Below are 19,545 nucleotides of genomic sequence, written 5' to 3' on the forward strand. Positions count from 1 at the left end.
TTTCGGTTGAATACTTAACATGATCTGTTTTATTTGGTTGCAGCCTGCTAAACTGACAGAGGCGTTCAAGTATTTCATCCAGGGCATGGGCTACAGTAAGTTCACTTTACTGGACATTCATTCATGAGTTTACAAATGCAGTTTTGTGTAACACAAACCGTGTACTGTTAAAAAAAAAAAAAAATCCATTTTGTGTTACCGGCATTAAAGTATGCACATCTTCTGTATTTCCCTTATGGTCAACAAATCCCATTATTGTCAGACCAGCAAGTATTTCATAAGTTTCATACGACAAACAAAAACATAAATGAGTCAAATGAAACGGTGCCGGTTTCCTTTAGTAGGAGTCTTACAGTTTGAGTCCTACATTCACCGTCTTGCCATTAAATATTTAAAAAAAAAATAGTTTTTGAGAGACGGACTTATGCTTGTACGTCATTTGTCAACAGTAACGATAAATATAGAAGCGTATCGGCTTTTATCCTTTGAACATTGTGCGCTTTTGCGGTTGTGAACGTACACTCACGGTTCGTGTCATCTCTCCACAGTGGCTTCGTCTTGCATGACCCGCCTGTCCCGCTCCCGCACCACCTCCCTCTCCTCCTCCTACTCCATGGATGGCTCCCGCTCCCGCTCCCGCACCCTGTCCCAGGGCTCGCAGGGCGGCCAGATGCCGCCGAGCCCCTCCCAGACGATGGAGGTGTCGTGCTGAAGAGGGGGGGCGGGGGGGGAAACCAAACGACAAAGATAGAGAGAGAGAGAGAGAGAGAGAGAGGAGAGAGCTGAATGCAAAAAAAAAAAGAAAAAAAAGGGAATGGAGAGGATGAAGCATGACAATAGTTCAGGAAACTCAACTCCCATCATCCCCCTCAACCCCCCCCCCTCACACACACACACACACACACACACAAGAGCAGAATAGCGACAGGGAACGAGAAACAGAGTGATTTCAGTGGCGGACGGAGAAGTCGCCGTCCACATTTTTGCACCACATTCGAAGTCCAATCCTTTTTCCTCGCGTCCCCCAAGCTGAAAACAAAGTAGACGGAGCTCTTCTGCAATAACTATTAGAAGTAGAGTGTTTACACGGCAAGAAGAGATTAATAAAAGAAAAAAAACAACAACGAGGGAGGCGGTGAAGAATGGCCACCAGTCCTCCATTGGAGCCTCTGTCAGCCCACGCAGCCCTTTAATCTCCACACGGAGCGGCCGATAGCGGCGTTAACTGATAGTGATAACTCCGGGAAAAATAACTGTATTGATGTTGATGATTATGTTGTCGATGAAGCTAATGATGATGACAACGGTAACACTTTTCTCTTTATTACACGACGAGTTTAAAAATGACATAGATTAAACAAGAAAACCCACAAAAAAAAAAAAACATAGTATAGCAGAGATACTTACAACGATGTGTGTCTACTACTTTTTAAGCTACCTTTTTAGTGCGTTATTTTTTTTTAAATTTTTTTTCTGTATTTTGATTTTGATTTTCTTATCTGTAAACCTGTCTCAGCAAGGGGCCAAAGCTACTGATTGGTTGACCCCGTCACGTGCTCATGGCCAATCAGAACCATTATAGTGACTACTTCCTCCCTGATGTTGCCAGGTTTTTTTATGTCTTCCATCTGCCCCCCCCCCCTTCTATAGGTGACTGGTTGTTTTTTTTTGCCCCCATTGGATTTGAGGGTGATGGGCAGGAAGAGTTTTTATTTTTTTTTTTTTTTCTGGATTGTTTGGAAGTTGCATGCCTGGTGTCAGCCCGTGTGAATATTGACTGGATAATAGTTTTCTTTTATATTCTGCTAAGTGTGTGTGTGTGTGTGTGTGTGTGTGTGTGTGTGTGTGTGTGTGTGTGTGTGTGTGTGTGTGTGTGTGTGTGTGTGTGTGTGTGTGTGTGTGTGTTCTGTTGTTGTTGTTGTTGTTTTTTTTGCAACATATGATGGTCTGAAGGTAAGCATAGGTAAGATCGTTTCACGCTAGTCGCACATTTAAATAGTGCTTCCAATATTGCTGGCTTTGTCTTTGCGCTCGCGTGTCCCAATATCCACACTTGCGGTCCGACTCACTGGCGGGGGTGCGCTGGGGGTGGAGTGGAGGGGGTGGGGGGGGGGGGGGGTGGCGTGACATCATCGGTAGCATGCTCGTGTGGATAGTGCGTCGCAAGTGCTCGGCGTGGCCGCAAGGGATCACTGTGTTTTAATCACCTGGGTTGTAAAATCCCTTCGCCTTGCCCGTGCGTGGAATACCTCCGAAACAAACCCAGCGAGCAGACTTGAGTTTATGTGCGCAGCGAGGTAAAACTGAACACACACACTGACAAGCGGCTTTTTTTGTGTGTGTGTGTGTGTGTGTGTTGGGGGGGGGGGTCAAGAGAAATGTGTCTGCACGTGATCGTTCTGCTACGCGAGTGTTGGAGGAAGTAAAATGCGAGGGTGGGTGTGCGGGTGAGCTTGAAACCTTGTAAGCACAATTAATTAACGCAGCGGCGGCAGCAGCAGGACGGAGAAAGGTCAGGGGTCAGGGGTCAAGGTCCTTGAGAAAAGGTTTGAGACCAATAAACCCCCGCACCCGTCTGTGTCTTACGAATGACAATGAACCAGCCCCTTCACTGCCACCACAGGAGCTCAAAATCTTTGCCTCAACTAGTTGCAGCCAATAAGCTGAAGCGTACTGCCAAAAGGACGAGTCCCCCCCCCCCTCAAAACGATAAGAGGGAACCACTTTATCTTTGATTTTTAACGTCAGAAATGCTGTGAGCTAAATGTGCATCATTTACAGCGTCTCAGTCAATCGAAATTCCCTCTAAACCGTGAATATTTTCCAAACACGAAGCTAACCACTGCCCTGTGACGCGTAGCCATTATCACACCGACTGTACTTTTTTAAAAAGGGACCCATATTTGAATCCAATCGAACAACATCGGATGCGTACGTGCATTTTAGGCGTGTGACGGAAGTAGTAGTAAAGCGGTTAAAGCTGCACCCGGTTTTTCTTTTCTTTAAATGAGCAGTATGTTTTTTTTTTTTTGTTTTTTATGAGTAAGCTGGAGGTTGCCCCCCCCCACCCCACCCCACATGCTATCCAGGTGCTCCTCTCCCAAACCTGTTTGATGAAGTTGAGACGGGGCGACGGGAAGGTCTGGTCGAGGGCCTCCGATTGGGGTTTTTGAGATCACATTATTGTCGATCCGTTTTAAGTGACTACCCCACCTGTGCAATGCGTAACCAGCCTTTTGAAACCACTAGCAGCTAATGCGTTTCAACTCAAATCCTGACGATTAGATGTTTGTGTGGTTTGCGATATGAACGCAGATCCAGGATGCCACTCTGGGTTTTTTTGTTTTTTGTTTTTTAGGGCACTTGCGTTGCCGTCCGCGGGGCTGAAGTGTGGAATGTAAATGTTTGGCTCATCCCAGGCTGAAATTACAACTCAAAACAATCCGTCGTGGGAATATCTACCAAATATAGGAGGATATTGAGCCGAGAAGGAAAAATTGCCAAATAAAAAAAAAGGAAACCGGAGCGGTACTTCTTTCTGGAGAGTCGAGCAGGGCCTGTGTGATTGTAAATGTTTGTCCATTTTCGTCTTTTGTTTATCTCTTCATTTTTACTCAGATCATATTTTTTCTTTCCCCTTCTATGTTTTTTGGGAATTTAATTTTGTTTTTGTTTTATCTACGTGAAGTGTTAGTTTACTGTCCCGATGTGCTCACAAGTTAGTTAACCGTGTGATAGTTCTTGTGTAACTTTTTTAGCATTAGCGCTTATAAAGGGAGAATAATATAATTAACAATAAAAAAAAAAGATTAAAAGTAAAAAAATAATACAATCAAATTTACTTGTGTGGCTAATTTCTCTGTGTAACACAATGAACATCCTTAAAAAAAAGCAAACTTAAATATTAATAAAAGCTTAAGAGTAATTTTCTTGTCTTCTGTCTTTTATTCTCCGATTGCTGACTTTTCACAATTTCTGATAATTGTCTGACATTGTTTTTAAATAAATGAATTGACATTTCCATACAACACTCATTAAAAAAAAAAATGGAATAAGACAACTTAAATTAAATAGACGGATCAATTGGTATTAAAATGCTTGCAATGCAGCTTGTGGCCATCAGCGGCAGCACTGAGCGAGAAAGGAATTAGATGCCATCTTGGAAAATGCAAAAGTACCTGTGTACTAGTGGACCTGTGTCTTAATGTACCTCTTAATTAATTACTATTTCAGGCAATTTCACATTGACACATGAAGGAGGAGGAACTTCCAGCATCCGACCAATCAGAAACACGGAAAAGTGTACTGACAGCAGAGACACATATTTTAAAAACGAGGAGCAAACTATAATAAACAATTAAAAAAAAAAAAAAACTATGATGAAGTTAAACACATAATCCACCACTGAAAGCAGCACAGCTGCAGCTGATGGATGATGGAAGGATGAGCAAAAGACTCTAGATGTTGAAAGGCTGATAATAATACCACTTTACCATAAAGTGCACAGGAAGATCGGACAAACTACATGTGCATTATTTCATTAAATTAATTTACTAATAGATGTATTCTCATCAACGCTTTAGTCTCATCATTCCAGGTGTCAAACGGACCGACGAGCAAATAAGAAATAAATATAAAATCATGATTCAAAGCTGTAGGTGGGTTTACTGTCATATCTATCATTTATCAGTAACTGTAATATAAGAATGTTTTTCAGAGGATCAACCAAAGCTGTGCTCCAGAAAGAAAAGACCTTTCTCGTGGAATCGCAATTTACAGTGTTTTGGGGGGAAATGCTGCCATCTGCTGGACACGTGTCGGTGTGCACCTTACTAATAACTCCCGTTTCTTCAGCCCCTGCGCAGTCTTTAAATGATCTGTGATTGTCCAGCTGCTCTGTCTTTAACGAGAGTTTTTAGATTGTGATTTATCTAAAATATATATATATATAAATAAATAAATAAATTACACCAGTTGATTCACAACTAAGAATATTTAGATGACCTGAAAAGTTCATTAGAGTCTCAAGTTCATGTAAAACATGTTCGCTGGATTTCATGGTGAAATTAAAGTTGATTAAACTGATTCATGAATGTTTTTCTACACACTGATGGAAAAGAGTAACCGTTTGATCTTAAGTGGTGCCTGCGGCTGCTTCACGCAATCTGGTGATAAGTGGGCGTAAACGATCAAAACAATATGCAAAGTTTCCTCACCTGTCAGCAGCGTCAACAGCCCCGGATCGCTGCGCCCGGTCGGGCCGGGAGAGGACAACCGGTCGGTCCGCATTGAGACGAAGACAAGTCGGGAGGAAAGGTCAATCTGTTCAAAACCGGAAATAGCCTGAACTGGCCTTCAAAATAACAGCGCACGATAGGCTTTATCCACTTTATCAAACCGTTAACAACAACTCCAAAATAAAAACAGAAACTGGGAAATTAAGCGTTTCACTTCTGTATTGTAGTTTTAGTTGATGAGCCCAGACGTTGACTATTGTTGCAGCAGAATGAGACATCGTGGTCTCGGTCACCTCCAGTTGTTATTTTTATCAAAATATTTCATAAAAGTATAATGCTGATTATTGCCTAGTAGCATGGTTGGACCGGTGACTGTAAATATGTCCGTTTTAGTCACAACAGTCCCATTTGCAGGAACGAGGACATACAATGCGCGGGAGTTCCTTTTATTTTGAAAAACTTTCCCTCCCCCGGAAGTGCACGTATACTCGCGTTTACCTTGACACATGCGTATCAAACTGGGAGATGATCGCAAACGTGCATCCAGTGAACGGAGGACCCGCTGATGCGTTTAAAGGCGACAGAAACTTTTGTCATCCGGACGGATAATTATCACCCGTGGGAAAATATTTCACACTGAGTCCGGAATCACTTTCACACAGCAGCTTTACTCACCATGAGGGGAGACACGGCCACGGTAAGTCTGGTTTTAATTAACGAATGCGCTGATTGATAAAAGCAACTGTTGCTGGTTATTTTCAAACCATTTCTTTTTTGTTTTAGGAGGACGGTGTGGAAGGGGAGGAACGCGGGGAGAGCACCGCACCAGCGGGAGCTGCATCTGGGGAGAGACGCTCAGTGAGTCATTTTAAAATCGGATCTACAGTAGAAAAGATGGACAGGTTGTTTTTTTTTATTTTATTTTTTATTTTTTTAATCATTTTCTCAGTGTCTGTCTTGGTGTTTGATTCCCTAAGATATCTGCAAATAGTGCCTGAATTGCATCCTTTTTTCTTTTTCCTAAATGTGATTGCTATTTAACATTTTTGTCCTAAAACAGGTCAACGACTAACCATGTGAATGGGTGTGAGTGTGTTTCTCTGCACTGTTGGCATCATCTGCTGTCATGTCTTTTTGCCCAAAGCAAACAGACCGGACAGCCAAACCCAGGTGTTGTGAATACCTTTTGCACTGCACTGTGATTGATGGCTGTTTTTGCACACAACAAGAAGAGACTGCTGTTGTCTTTGTAAAATATGCACCACGTTACAGATAAACATCAGTAAAGCAGCCTATTCAACATACAAAATATCAAAAGTCGTTGTTGTGCAAACCTACCGCGGCCTTCACGTGAAATTCAGCGGAACGAAAGTACAATAAAAAAAAAAAAACGTCTGTAAAAATAACATACTTCTGCACAGGAAAGCTGGAGGTAGGACTGAGCAAAGAAACGACAGTTCAGATTTCTGTAGCAACGCGATAAAAGTAATTTAAACTTATCTGTTCTGTGTCTAATTAAATATTCAATAACACAATAAGAAAGTAATTACACTCTTGAATTATAGCACGCTTTGGCCCTTTTAGCGCAGGTTTGACCTTACGCAGGTCTTATCCCGATTCTTGTTGATATTTGTTTCATTTCATGCGTGTTGGTTGATCTTGTGCATCTCATTTCTTTTCTATATTTTTTAAATGTTCCTTTATACCTGTTTTTATGTGAAACACTGCGTGTGATTCTCTTTTCTGTGTCTCTCGTTTTTACAGAGTCTTGTGACGCTGCAAAATATGCTGAAAAAAGTGTCCCAGAGCCCTTTCCATAATCAGTACATGGTGAGCATACTCAGACTATGTACTACAAGCTATAACTTACATCTGCTATTTTTACATTTCAAACACCCCTTCTCCCCCCCAACCCCTCCTCTCCCAAATTCCTCCTCAGCTGAAGTTCTTATGACTGAAATCCTGTTTGTTGGTATTTTAACAGCGAGTGTAAAAAAAATATTTGCAGCATGGCTTAACAGGAAGTAGTGTTGTCACATGTTTGTTTACATTTTTGCTGAGTTGGCACATGACAGATTCACAATAAGTGCAAAGCGAGACGTGCGGTGATCATTTTGTTTTTTTCCACGCATCGGGCTGCCATAAAGTGACACTGAGTTTTGGTCCACAGCACCTCCACGACGTCTCAGCTGCTGCCGCAGATGTGGCGGACGACCACCAACCCCACTTGGGACAGGTGAGACGAAACGACGCCGATGTGGAACAACTTAGATCAGAACCAAAGATCAGTCCAACCTCGCACCGCCAAACAGATCTTCTTTTTTTTTCTTTTTCGAGCGGTCGTTTGCGGGATTTGTGTCTTGTAGTCAAAACCGCCAGCTCGTGTTTTTCTTCTCGTCCTCAGAACAGAAGATAATCGTCTTCCCTCAGCTGAGGCTCAGGGTAACAACACACCCTTTTTGTTCTTTGATCCGCAGCGAGTCACACGACCTGTTCATCGGGAGATCTCCGCAGCGTGTGGGCGCGTGTTTGTACGACCATGATTTGTCCGAGTACTCTTCTATTTATGGGTTCAGTTCGTTATCTGCATATTATAGCGATGAAGCTGAAACCGGCGTGCGTCCCAATCTTCCGTGACTAAAAGCAGCATAATCATTGACAGTGGTTTGTAATTTTCCATGCGAATGCCGTTGTCAGACAGTGTGTGGTCATTGGTGTGCTCTACGGGCCAAATGAGCAAAAAATAAAATAAGAAAATGGGATAATCATGCTGTTTTTCAGCATCCAAATTAGGTAAACTCCCTATATTTATCACAATATTATTAAAAAAAATTCTGCTCTCGAGCCGAAACGTCACATTTTCATTTTTCCCACTGTGTGCGGTGCCAGTCACTCAACATGCGACATTTATACCGAGTCACCGTCTAATTCTTTCAGAATGGATTGCAGCAACCGTTTCATTTCAGCCCTCAGGTATGTATTTATACGCTCCTTCACACAGTTTAGACAATGTGTCAACTGTCAAAGTGACTAAGAACACTTCCTCTTCCATCTCTTATCTCTGTGTTCATCAGAATGCAGTTAATGGGGGTTTGTCAAGAACGAATCCTTTCTATACGTATTCCTTGGTGCGTATAACGTGCTGATTTCTGGTCTTTAAGACCAGATCACATTACTTTTACAACTATTTTGAATCTTTTTTTTTTCTTTACCATCAGGAAAGTGTCGGCAAAGATTACGTAACGGAGGACGCGTGGACGAAAACTTCAGAACAAGTACACCTTGATGCCGTCTTGGTGACTGCATCTGAGTTTCAGAGCTCACCTCTGGACATTCAGACTGAGGAAACCGGAGCCCGACTGTCTGAACCTCAGACCCATAACCATAAACAAGACGTCTTCCAAACATCCACGCTGGGCCAGGACGCGACTTTTAATGGTCTTTTTCACGACGTAACCCTGAGCTCATCGGATTTATTTCCGGCAAACCCGTCTCAAACACAGAACCTCTCCGAGACCTTGCAGTCAAAAAGCTTTGACCTCTTTAAAGGTGAAGCGGAGGATCTTTTCCAGGCTGCTAAAGGGGACGATTTACTCCAGACTGCACCTGGTAAGGAGGTGAACCTCTTTGAGAACACTCCCAGTAGTTTTAGGGACCCGTTCGGATCTCCATCAAACAAGGAGGATGATCTGTTCCGGTCTCCGCAACCTCCGGCGCCGAACCCATTTTACACTACCGCCGGCAAAGAAGCAGATTTGTTTCAAGCACCTAAAAGTGGGGAACTCTTCCACGTCGAGGAAAACAAACAAGACAGCTCAACTAAAGGGAAGGACCTTTTCGGCATGTCTTTCATGGAAGATTTGGACACGTTTCCATCGTCATCCACGAATACGATCGATCCGTTCCCGAGTCCGATCACAAGGACTTTATTCCAAGATGTCTCCAGTTTGGAGGACCCGTTTGGCCCCACACCCCCAAAACAACACGACCCTTTCCAGGACGTTTGGAGCGGGACACCGGACATCTTTCGACCACTTCCCTCGCAGGGTAACAGCAGGGATGTCTCTGAGACGACCCCCGGCGACAGGACCTCCAAGATCACGTACTCGACGGCTTCGCTCAACGATCCGTCGGAAACGCTATCGTCACCTGATCTGTTCAAGAAAACACTGTCAAGACCTCCTCCAGCCGTCCCACCAAAACCTTTCAACAGGCCACACGAGATCGTCCTGACGACACCTCGGGAAACCAAGCATGATATCCTCCAGCCGACTCCCTTCAGCCGGGCCAGGAATCTGTCCATGTCGCCCGGCCAGTCTCCATCTGAAATGACTCACGTACGTATCGTTTGTGGACAGACGAGAGCGCGTTGTCGAGCAACATTTTGATTCGAACTTTTTCAACATGCCAGTTATACCACGTTTCAAAACTGAATTTGCAGGTGCGGACTCTCAGACGTCCGCCAAAGCCACTGCCCCGAACTCGCCCACCCAGGCCGGAAAAGCCCCCCAAACCTGAAAGGCCACCGCCGCCAGTCATTGATGTAGGCCAAACACTCAGCTGAGAATCATACAAACGACTCTGTTTGTTTACTTTTTAATGACCTTCTTAGTCTCTTGTGGGCTGTTTAGATTGAACCTGAACCAAATGTGCCAAAAACATCTCCGAAACCAGCCTTCAGACCTCTGCCAAAACCCCTCATTCGGCTTGAGCCAAAACCTCAGGTATATTTGAATCATTGGTCTAATGAGTAACAAGTTCAATGGTCGTGTGTGAAGTTATTACAAAAGAAAATAATGTTATATCTAATAACTTTTTCCTTTTTTTTTTTTTTTAAAACGCAGGAAACTAAACCAGTGGAAAGTGAGAACTACCTCTTTGAAGACGTCCTGCTTATTGGGCAGGTGTGTTTCTATTATGGAAATTTAAAACTTACAACAATATAACAAAGCTTATGAGGGACAGAAGGCACTGCATTAAAGAGATGGAAAATTAAAACTGTCGAAGGATGTCGGAGGCTTCAATGATTATTACGCAAAATATTATGGACATTTTTAAAAGAATAACCAGCATAAGGACGGTTTGATTACTGGATAACTACCAGTGGAGTTAATGATGCAATAAAAAAAAAAATTATAGAAAGATCATTAAAACTAGACTGCTGCTTCCCAAGGGGATCATTAATGTTCTCATGAAATTTCATTGCTCATTACATTTTGATGCACGTGTCATACAAGAAGAAATGTTGGCTCGATAATGGCAGGAGGAATAAAAGCTACCCCCACAGGCCCGGGCTGCTATTATGATGAATATAAACCTGTTGTATGATGGATTATTACGAGAGAAAGCAGCACGGTCTATGTGAAGCTTTGTTTTATATCTTAAAACAGGAAAGGTGTGTGGAAGACTGGCCTGAGGACAGTCCTCAGCTCAACCCCGACTTCAAACCAGTAAGAAAACATTTCACAGATTTACGTTTAGCCATTCTTGAATCAAATGTTCTCTGAATAACCTAGCATATGGTTTTCAACTCTCAAACCTTTTTTGTTTGTTTTTCCTTTCCCAAGACTGGAAAATTGAGACTACGGAGGGACTCGCAGAAGGTCAGAGACAGTTTATTCGTCTTGCTAGCGTTATCTGTTTTTAAGCCAAAATACAACAAAAAAAAGAAGCTTAAAGAAGTAAATCTTTGTCTTAGATAAAGTCTGATTCTGATGGAGGAAGTGGTGAGGACCAGGATGGTACTGGGAGTGGGAGCAAGGTATTACCTGTCGGTCTCACCTCTTTATTCACCGTCAGATACTCTGTGCTGACTATCAATATATTGTCCAGCAAGTCAGCCTCACCTCTGGTATGAACATTTATTACAGAAAAAGGACAAGAAATTCAGAATGTCCCTGCTGTCCAGAAGAGGGTCAAAGGTAATTTAAGTAACGCAAAATAACTGCTTTCCTGCTTTGTATACGTTCACGTATTTGTTCATCGTCACGGTAATTGATTTTTAGGACAAGTTTCCTGATGACACGAAGGAGGGGAGGAGCAAGACACTTCCCAACCTGCGTAAATCATCAAAGGTAACGTCGAATGTGAATTGTGTCGGTAAGCCTGGACATAATATGGCCCATATCGGTGTGATGTCAAGGGAACACACTGAAGCAAACAGTAGAGTCAACTGAACACTTCACCCAGAAGAGAAATATCCAAGACTGAAGTCTGTGAAGGTTCTCGGTCATCCAGGTCGTGGTCAAGTTTTATCCAAAGAGGTTTTGACTCTCATTCAAACGGCAAAATGAAACAAAAAGTCTAGTTTGCCTTTAGATAAGACAACAGGTGTCATTACGATACATCTGACCACTCAGCACTTCTGTTTTTCAGGAGTATTTTTCAGACACGCACATGTCTGCAGGAGAGAATGAGGACGATGAGCAGAATGGGATGGACTACAAAGTATGTTTTCCTTCTTTTTACAGTCCTATGTTTTTTTCATATATATATGAACAGAACGTTTTAATAACATCATCGTCCGTCATCAGAAAAAAGCCCTGAAGGCCAAAGTCAGTCGGCTGCTTCGAAGAGCATCCACAAATTCCTCCGTGCACGTGAACGGACATCAGGAATCGAAGGTAGGTTATGAGAGTGTTTGTGTGTTGTGTGCGTGAAGAAGAAAATCTTAATGAACACCTAAATTGTCATGCGAGCGAATTCACACTCCAGTGTGTCTGAAAAGGGTCATTGTCATTACCAAAGCACTGCTAACTTTGTCCTCCCCTGTGGCAGGATGACGGCAGCTGGAAGAAAAGTGGCGGCAAGAAAAACTCCATCATCCGCCGATGGTCAGAGGTGAAGTGCCCGGCGTCTATCATCTGTCCATCTGGTCTACAGCAGACAAAGAAGACACGGAGAGGCTTTCGCAGAGCTCCGTTCTCCACTTCCAAAGACTATCTTGAGCATAAAAAAAACCAACAACACAATTACAGAAGAAAATAGTAAACAACTGCATTCAAACATCGACGTCGAAGAAATGCAGCAGCCTCGCTAAAAATGCCCAACACGCATGCAGTAGATCGTGAAGTCATATCAGATGTTTGTAATGAATTAATAGGATGTCGTGCTCTCTCAATGATGTACAGCCTTTTGGGGGAAGATAGATAGATAGATAGATAGATAGATAGATAGATAGATAGATAGATAGATAGATAGATAGATAGATAGATAGATAGATAGATAGATAGATAGATAGATAGATAGATAGATAGATAGATAGATAGATAGATAGATAGATAGATAGATAGATAGATAGATAGATAGATAGATAGATAGATAATAGATAGATAGATAGATAGATATTCCAGATAGATAGATAGATAGATAGATAGATAGATAGATAGATAGATAGATAGATAGATAGATAGATAGATAGATAGATAGATAGATAGATAGATAGATAGATAGATAGATAGATAGATAGATAGATAGATAGATAGATAGATATTCCAGATAGATAGATAGATAGATAGATAGATAGATAGATAGATAGATAGATAGATAGATAGATAGATAGATAGATAGATAGATAGATAGATAGATAGATAGATAGATAGATAGATAGATAGATAGATAGATAGATAGATAGATAGATAGATAGATAGATAGATAGATATTCCAGATAGATAGATAGATAGATAGATAGATAGATAGATAGATATTTACTTTATTAACTATCTTATCTATCTATCTATCTATCTATCTATCTGGAATATCTATCTATCTATCTATCTATCTGGAATATCAGTTGTCCTAAACAGCGAATATGACGCGGTGTTTGTTTTTACAGGGAACAGCACTGGATGACAGCAGCGGTGAAGAAGAGGAGGGAGGGGAAGGCCAGCACGACGAGGTGGACACTCTCACATTTGTTTGATTTTGTTATCCCAATGTTAAATTATCAGCTCAACAGCATTTCTTTTGTAACGTTAAAAAGTCCACCTCTGAATATTCTGCATTCATTTGTCCGGCTCAACCGTTTCTCTCTGTGCAGAAGGGAAAAAAGAAGATGAAAATCAAGTTCGTGCCACGCAGAGGATTCAGCATCACCGTAGAAAAGGTATTCCACCGCCGGCGTACGGTTTCTATTTCCTCCCACGTAACTGTCGTTGTGAAGAATCACTTCAAATTCCTTTCTTTGGCAGCCGACGAGCGACGAACCGAAGGGAGCGCACGGATACACTCCTCGCAAAGGCTCAAAGGTATGACTGCGTAGTGTGTGGGTGTGTGTTTTGTGTGTTTTGTGTGTTTTGTGTGTGTGTGGGTGTGGTTGAAGCGGTGTCACATGTTTGGAATTGTTTCCCTCAGGAGAAATCATCTGATGAGCTTTTGGGTGCACATGGCTACACACCTCGTAAGAAGTCGCAGGTAACAGTTCACTCAGGGACTGGTTGTTGTTGTTGTTGTTGTTGTTGTTGCTAGACATGAGGGCGAATGGAACGATAACTTTTAAGTTAGCATTACAGTTTTAAAGTAGATTTTATTTACTACTTCTGGATCGTATATATCGCAACTTGTATATTAAAATATGCATTTGCGGCATCTTTTCTGTAATTCTGAAACAACTTTGTTTTCTACATAGAATTTTATTACTGTTTATTTTTTTTTGTTAGGATGATGCCTTCGAGGATGTCGAGGAGATTAAAGCCCGAAGTCTTCAGGCAACTAGCAAGGTAGTGTTTTTCCTATCGTTGGTGCTCTATATCTGGTTTTTGGCCCTGAATGTTCAATTTAATCTATTGAGAAATCAAAGATCCTTCAAGCATATTGTTTTGTTTCTTCTGGACCGTGAAGTCAAAAATATCCGGCCTGTGAAAAGGATGTGATTTAGGAGAAGTTGAGGATAAATCCCATTTTCCTCCATCTGTATTACAACGAGTTAAATTAAATGCGTGTTCAAAATCCAGATATGTTTTAATGCACTGATGATAACAGAATAGAAATGTTGCCTAGGTTAGGGTTAGGTTAGGTAGTTACTTTATTAATCCCCGAGGGGACATTTTTTCGCTACAGCAGCATACAGAAGCAATAAGATAATAATAGAACAATAGAAAAGCAATAAAATAGCAGTAAAAAATGTAAAATGCACAGTATATACAGTATATACAGTACAGTATATATCTATATATATTATATACAAACAACCAAGAAACACAGTCAACAGTGTTATTGTTATGTGATGGATTTTGCCAGAGGTGAGTTATTGTACAGTCTAACTTTAATTAGTTAGCTTTAATATTTAGAAGTTCAACCTTTTGTTGCTAAAAAAAACCCCAAAAAAGATGGTTTATTTTGGTCTAGAATCGCTTGAAACTTACGCCGTCACTCTGGTTTTAACTTCTTTTTTCTCATTTCTGTTGCGCGTTTCGGCAGGACGGGTTTGCGGAGGATGAAATGGCAGGAAAAGACTTCGCGGAGATGTACGACAGCGAACAAGACGATCTGGAAATCTGCAAACCGGTATTCACTTCGCTCTCGTTCTGATTTTTCACTGCTCGACTTTTAGATTCATTACATTGACGACTCTGAAACCTCTCCAAAAATATTTCTCAACAGAAGAAGCATTCAAAATTTAAAGCCCTCAAAAAACTCAAGACGAAGGTGAGTCTGTGCACTTACTTCTCCTCACCGTGATTGGATTTCCTCTTGTTGCCGTCGGACCTTTAAGAGAACGACGTGCTCACTTTTTAATTGTCTGTGTCGTGCCAGAGCAAAACCGCAGACGTGGAGGGCGAAGATCCTCCGGGAGCTGCGTGTAGCGACTACCTGTCGGAGGCCGCTCAGGTACGTTCGCAGCTTTCGACGCGGTGAAATGCTGACGGATAGTTAAACGGTCGGATAGCGCGGTTTACCAATCCGAAGCTTGGCAACACACTTGGATTCTTTACACGGTTCATTTCAGTTCGCGTGATGTGTCTTTAACGCTTGGATAAACTGGACGCCAGAATCACTTGCTGGAGGGAAAACTGAAACCGGCTGAATTCAAATTCAGTCAATCGCTGCAAGAATGAGCAGAACTCGTCGTTGGCAAAAACTCTTGTGATTTCTCGACAGCGACGTTGCTCAATAGAAACTCTGTTGGAGGCAAAGTCCGTCTTTTTCTAAACAAAACCTTCTCTACTAACAACAACATCCACTTATTTACAGTCATCAAGGCTCTTCAACCTCCCCTCTTCACATAAAAACAAACCGCGTTGTGTTACATATTTCACAGTTGCGCACTGACTGGTTTTTTTGGGGGTTTTTTTTGGCTGTATGACTTTAACAGAATCTAAGTGTGTATTAAACAGGATTACATGAGAAAATTATTTTGTAAACTGGTGGCCGAGAAACGGTTATGAAACGTAGTTTTCCACCGTTGGCTCAGTTATCTTCGTTCGACATGTGACCAGACTGGTTCGGCTGCATAGCGTCCCGGCCGACTCGCCAACTAGAGCCTAGAAAAAGATTCAACTCATGCTGGGCTTTGATGACTAATCTGTGCGAATATTGTAAAGACGCACGAACGTATTCATTGTTTGTTTTTTGTTTTTTTAAACCCTCCCCCCTCTTTCAGGCGGAGTGGTTGGCTGCTCAGGTGGATGAGCGCACTATGGCGGGTCTGGAGGACGAGGACGAGGACGGGGTCCGTTTCTTTCAACACGTGTTACACAGAAATAGTTGCGCCCAGTTTTCATTGTTGGACGCAGTGTGATGCTTTTATATTTTTGTCCCAGGACATCGACAGCTTGATGGAGTGGTGGTACACGGTGGAGCGTGAGTCACAGTCAAGACTTACTCTGATTTAACAAAAAAACAACAACAACAAAAACAACACGGAGCAAAACAAAAAAATATAAATAAACAGCAAAAAAAAACAAACAAATAAACACTATTTTCTGAATTTCATCGTAACCTGTTGCTGGATTGTATTTCAGAGTGGGATGAGGTGCCATCAGACGACGAGGACAAAGTCATCGAAAAGGACGAGTTAAAGTACGTCTGTTTACCTTCTGTGGCGATTAACAGAAGTTCACGAATTTGTGACAATTGTTAAAAAAAAAAAAACTGGTTTGAACAGTCAGCTGTGTCCTCAGAAAAATGATTAATTCTCAAAATGAAGAGGAGTGTTTCGGCTCGTCAATCAAACCACTCGACTCTTCTACAAAAACGTGTAAAAAAAAAAACAACAAAAAAAACACGACCCCCAACGTGTGAAGACCTTTTAGGCCTTTCAGGAATCTGGAATCTGAATCTATCAAAGCTAACATGACTTCGGCTTCCGCTGAAATCGCAGGTCCTTCACCGTCTTGGCGGACAAAGTCGACCACGGCCTGCGCGTCTTCAACAAGGTCTTCACAGAGCGAGCCGAGGTCCTCTGGCAGTCCATCATCCGGCTGCACGCCATCGCCGACGACATCAGCGAATTCCACCACAAGGCCAAGATCGCCAGCATCACCGGCGGCACCACCACCGCGGTGGGCGGTGTCACGGCCATCGCCGGTTTAGCCCTGGCGCCCTTCACGTTAGGCGCCTCCCTGGTGATCACGGCGGTGGGCGTCGGCGTGGCGACGGCCGGCGGAATCACTTCGGCCTCCGCCGCCATCTCGGACAACGTCAACAACATGCACGACCGGAAGAAGGTAAGCTTGCGGGGTTTCGCCGTACGTAATGATCGACATCTCGAGAAAGAACCGGAGCGACGTTTTAGAAAACCGTCACCTTCGGTTTGACCTTTTATTAGATTAAATAAATACTCAGAAATATGAGTTTCTTTTTTTTTTTTTTTTTTTACCAAAAAAGGTTAAAAAAAAAAATTAAACTCCATTTAAAAAAAATTGCACTCATGTTAAACAGAAAGTAATGACGCAAACATTTAAAAGCGCTCAACTTTGTCACGTCTCGATAGCTCAGGCTTTACTCACCGCTGGTGGTCCTTTCCGTGTCCTCCGTCAGGTGGAGATCGTGCTGCAGGAGTACGAGGGCCACCTGCTGGACATCGGGAAGATCTTCCACTTCATCAACCAGGGCCTGTACCGCCTGCGCGGCCACCCGTTCCTCAGGTCCGGCACCCAGCACTACGCCGAGGACTGGGAGATCCGCAGGGCCGTCCAGATGATCAGCCTGGTGGACTCGCCGGTGATGCGGGCGATGGACGTAACGGACGCCGCCTTGGCCTCGCTGCAGGGGCTCTTCAAAGGCATGGACAAGTACTTCCTCAAGGACTCCAGGGAGCTGAAGAAAGGCTGCAAGAAAGATATGGTGGCTCAGTTAAGAGAGGTGGCGGGCGAGCTCAATGACAGCATCGTGGAACTCAACAGCATCAGAGAGGAGCTTCAGGACGCTATGGGAAGCGTGTGAGTCACAACACAGCAGGATGCCACGCTGGGGAGTTGAATTCTCAAGGACGGCTGACGCCCTCTCCTGGCTGCGGGAGGGAACTGCTAGTTAGGCTGTTAAAGAAGGCACTTTTTGGACATTGTAACATCTGTTCACTAAAAAGCAGCACTCTGGTTATAAAATATAAAACCTCTCTGAAGCCAATAACCGTCCAGGTTTTGTTGGGAGAGGTGATATTTTTGTATTTGTATTAGAATATGTTTACTGAACACGGGAATTGGTCAAAATAACATGAACTTTCTTTGTGCTCTGTGTGTACTGCTCTCTGTAAAAGGCTTCAGTACTGGGTGAATCTAAAATTGTTTTACTTTTAAATATTTGAATTAACTTTCAGTTTATTTTGTTAATCCAATTTACTCGGCACCCCCGGATGTCATGCAATATCAGAAATGACATGAGTAACAGAACGAAAATGTGGAAAAATTCCCAAAGGAAGTATTTTTAGAGGACAGTTTTATTAAATTGTATCATATTGACATCTTCCTATTTAATCCAATACTTCTGTCAGATGTCCCTATAATCAAATGCTAGTTGAGAATCTCCAATGAAACACAAAAAAAGAGGAAGCTTCGCCAACAAAAAGTACAATTTAAATGTCGTAAAATCTGCATATTGATAGTTTTTCATGAGTTGAATTAAAGGTTATTGAAGGTAAAGACGGGGCTTTGTAATGTAAATAGTCACTTTCTATTCCTATTATCTGGATTATATCATTTTAGGTGTTTCTTTTTTAAAGAGAAAATGTGACAGTGCCTCATATTCACAATCAATAATTTATATTGAATATATCGGTGCACAGCATTGCTTCAAAAAAACAATCTGAATTGTACCGGAATAAAGAAGAATAGAGAATAATCAAATTAATGTTGGCGTTCAAGGGACAGTAGCAGTTTGACAAACTTAACTAATCCTCAACAGTTTGTGCTGCAGCTTTTTGTTGGTCTATTGGTAAAATATTTCTATCTATAAATCCGTATGTCCTTTTGCCCGTTTGTTGGTCTGTTGGTTCATCGACACATTTGTTCCACACGTTTTAGCTTCATGCAGGTTTGCAGTCTTTGTGTAAATGCGCCTGTGTATATGTAGTTATAGCAACCTGAATTATTTTCACATGGAATATTCTATTTAACTGTAAAAGCTAACTTTTAATATATTTAGAGAGATTGTACGCAGAATTTTTTATTTTTTTTGTCAGTGACCACTTTTAATGTAAAATGCTCCTTTGTTCATTCTGTCATCTTCTGAATCTTTGTGCATCATTTTAACCTGAATAAAATGTATCTGTTAAGATTTGAAAATATTATATTTCTGTATAAACAAATATCTTAATAAAACACTGCATCTGTAAATAAAGACCGTTTGAAAATGTATTTCACTATAATAATTATTAATAAGAATATTATACAGAATTTGTAGAGTTGATTTGACTGAAAATCTATCTGGTTTTATGTCAGCTTTTCCTAATATTGACTTTTGAGCCACTGAAGTATTTTGTTACGTTTTAGGTATTCAGAGGGAAAAAAATTAAAGTCAGGCAATTGTGCACATATAGTTTGACACTTCAATTTCTACATTGAGTATTGAGTAGTAATTTTATAGGTAAGTTTAGGTGTTCGGTGGCTTTGACAAGAGAAATCATTGCAGTTGGTTTTAAATCACTAAATAATCACAAATACAGAGTTTGATTTCAGTTTAAAAGTTGTTCAATCAGGTAAAAAGTTTTGGAGGGAAAAAATATCACCGTGAATAGAAAAAAACAACAACTCAAAGACAGAAATAAGAATACAAAGAGCTGAACATTAGAGTTCATGTTGCTGACTTGACCCCAAAGAACAAAATTATCCCCGGAGGGGGGGGGGGGAAACAAGCCACGCCCCCTGCAGGT

The 19,545-nt window shown here is 41.8% G+C and overlaps 2 protein-coding genes across 4 annotated transcripts in view; both read left to right on the forward strand.

Annotated features, from left to right (window-relative positions):
• ndrg2 (NDRG family member 2) overlaps window positions 1-3,925 on the forward strand; it is a 33,067-nt gene extending 29,142 nt beyond the window's left edge. For both annotated transcript variants that reach the window (XM_069707954.1, XM_069707953.1), the window contains 2 exons: window positions 44-95; window positions 549-3,925. In XM_069707954.1, coding sequence (XP_069564055.1) covers window positions 44-95; window positions 549-712 — 216 coding nt within the window. In that variant the 3' untranslated portion in view covers window positions 713-3,925. The remainder of the gene's footprint in view (window positions 1-43; window positions 96-548) is intronic.
• A 1,832-nt stretch (window positions 3,926-5,757) lies between these two features.
• On the forward strand, window positions 5,758-19,001 carry LOC138626354 (uncharacterized). Of its 2 annotated transcripts, XM_069707933.1 has the most exons (29): window positions 5,758-5,934; window positions 6,021-6,095; window positions 7,002-7,067; window positions 7,408-7,473; window positions 8,456-9,574; window positions 9,679-9,780; window positions 9,869-9,961; window positions 10,082-10,141; window positions 10,628-10,687; window positions 10,805-10,840; window positions 10,936-10,998; window positions 11,108-11,158; window positions 11,243-11,311; window positions 11,613-11,684; window positions 11,771-11,860; window positions 12,015-12,077; window positions 13,072-13,134; window positions 13,276-13,341; window positions 13,427-13,483; window positions 13,590-13,649; window positions 13,895-13,954; window positions 14,655-14,741; window positions 14,838-14,882; window positions 14,991-15,065; window positions 15,838-15,906; window positions 15,998-16,037; window positions 16,199-16,256; window positions 16,558-16,903; window positions 17,217-19,001. In XM_069707933.1, the coding sequence occupies exons 1-29, from the start codon at window positions 5,914-5,916 to the stop codon at window positions 17,619-17,621; spliced, it is 3,537 nt and encodes a 1,178-aa protein (XP_069564034.1). In that variant the 5' UTR covers window positions 5,758-5,913; the 3' UTR covers window positions 17,622-19,001. The 2 variants fall into 2 exon arrangements, with proteins under 2 accessions (XP_069564034.1, XP_069564035.1); XM_069707934.1 differs by lacking the exons at window positions 5,758-5,934; window positions 6,021-6,095 and adding an exon at window positions 6,257-6,407.
• Window positions 19,002-19,545: the final 544 nt, after the last annotated feature.

This window comes from Brachyistius frenatus, unplaced genomic scaffold (assembly GCF_029030835.1).
Source record: "Brachyistius frenatus isolate BFR_SWC_R1_liver_20210118 unplaced genomic scaffold, ASM2903083v1 Contig_73, whole genome shotgun sequence".
Classification (NCBI taxonomy): domain Eukaryota; kingdom Metazoa; phylum Chordata; class Actinopteri; family Embiotocidae; genus Brachyistius; species Brachyistius frenatus.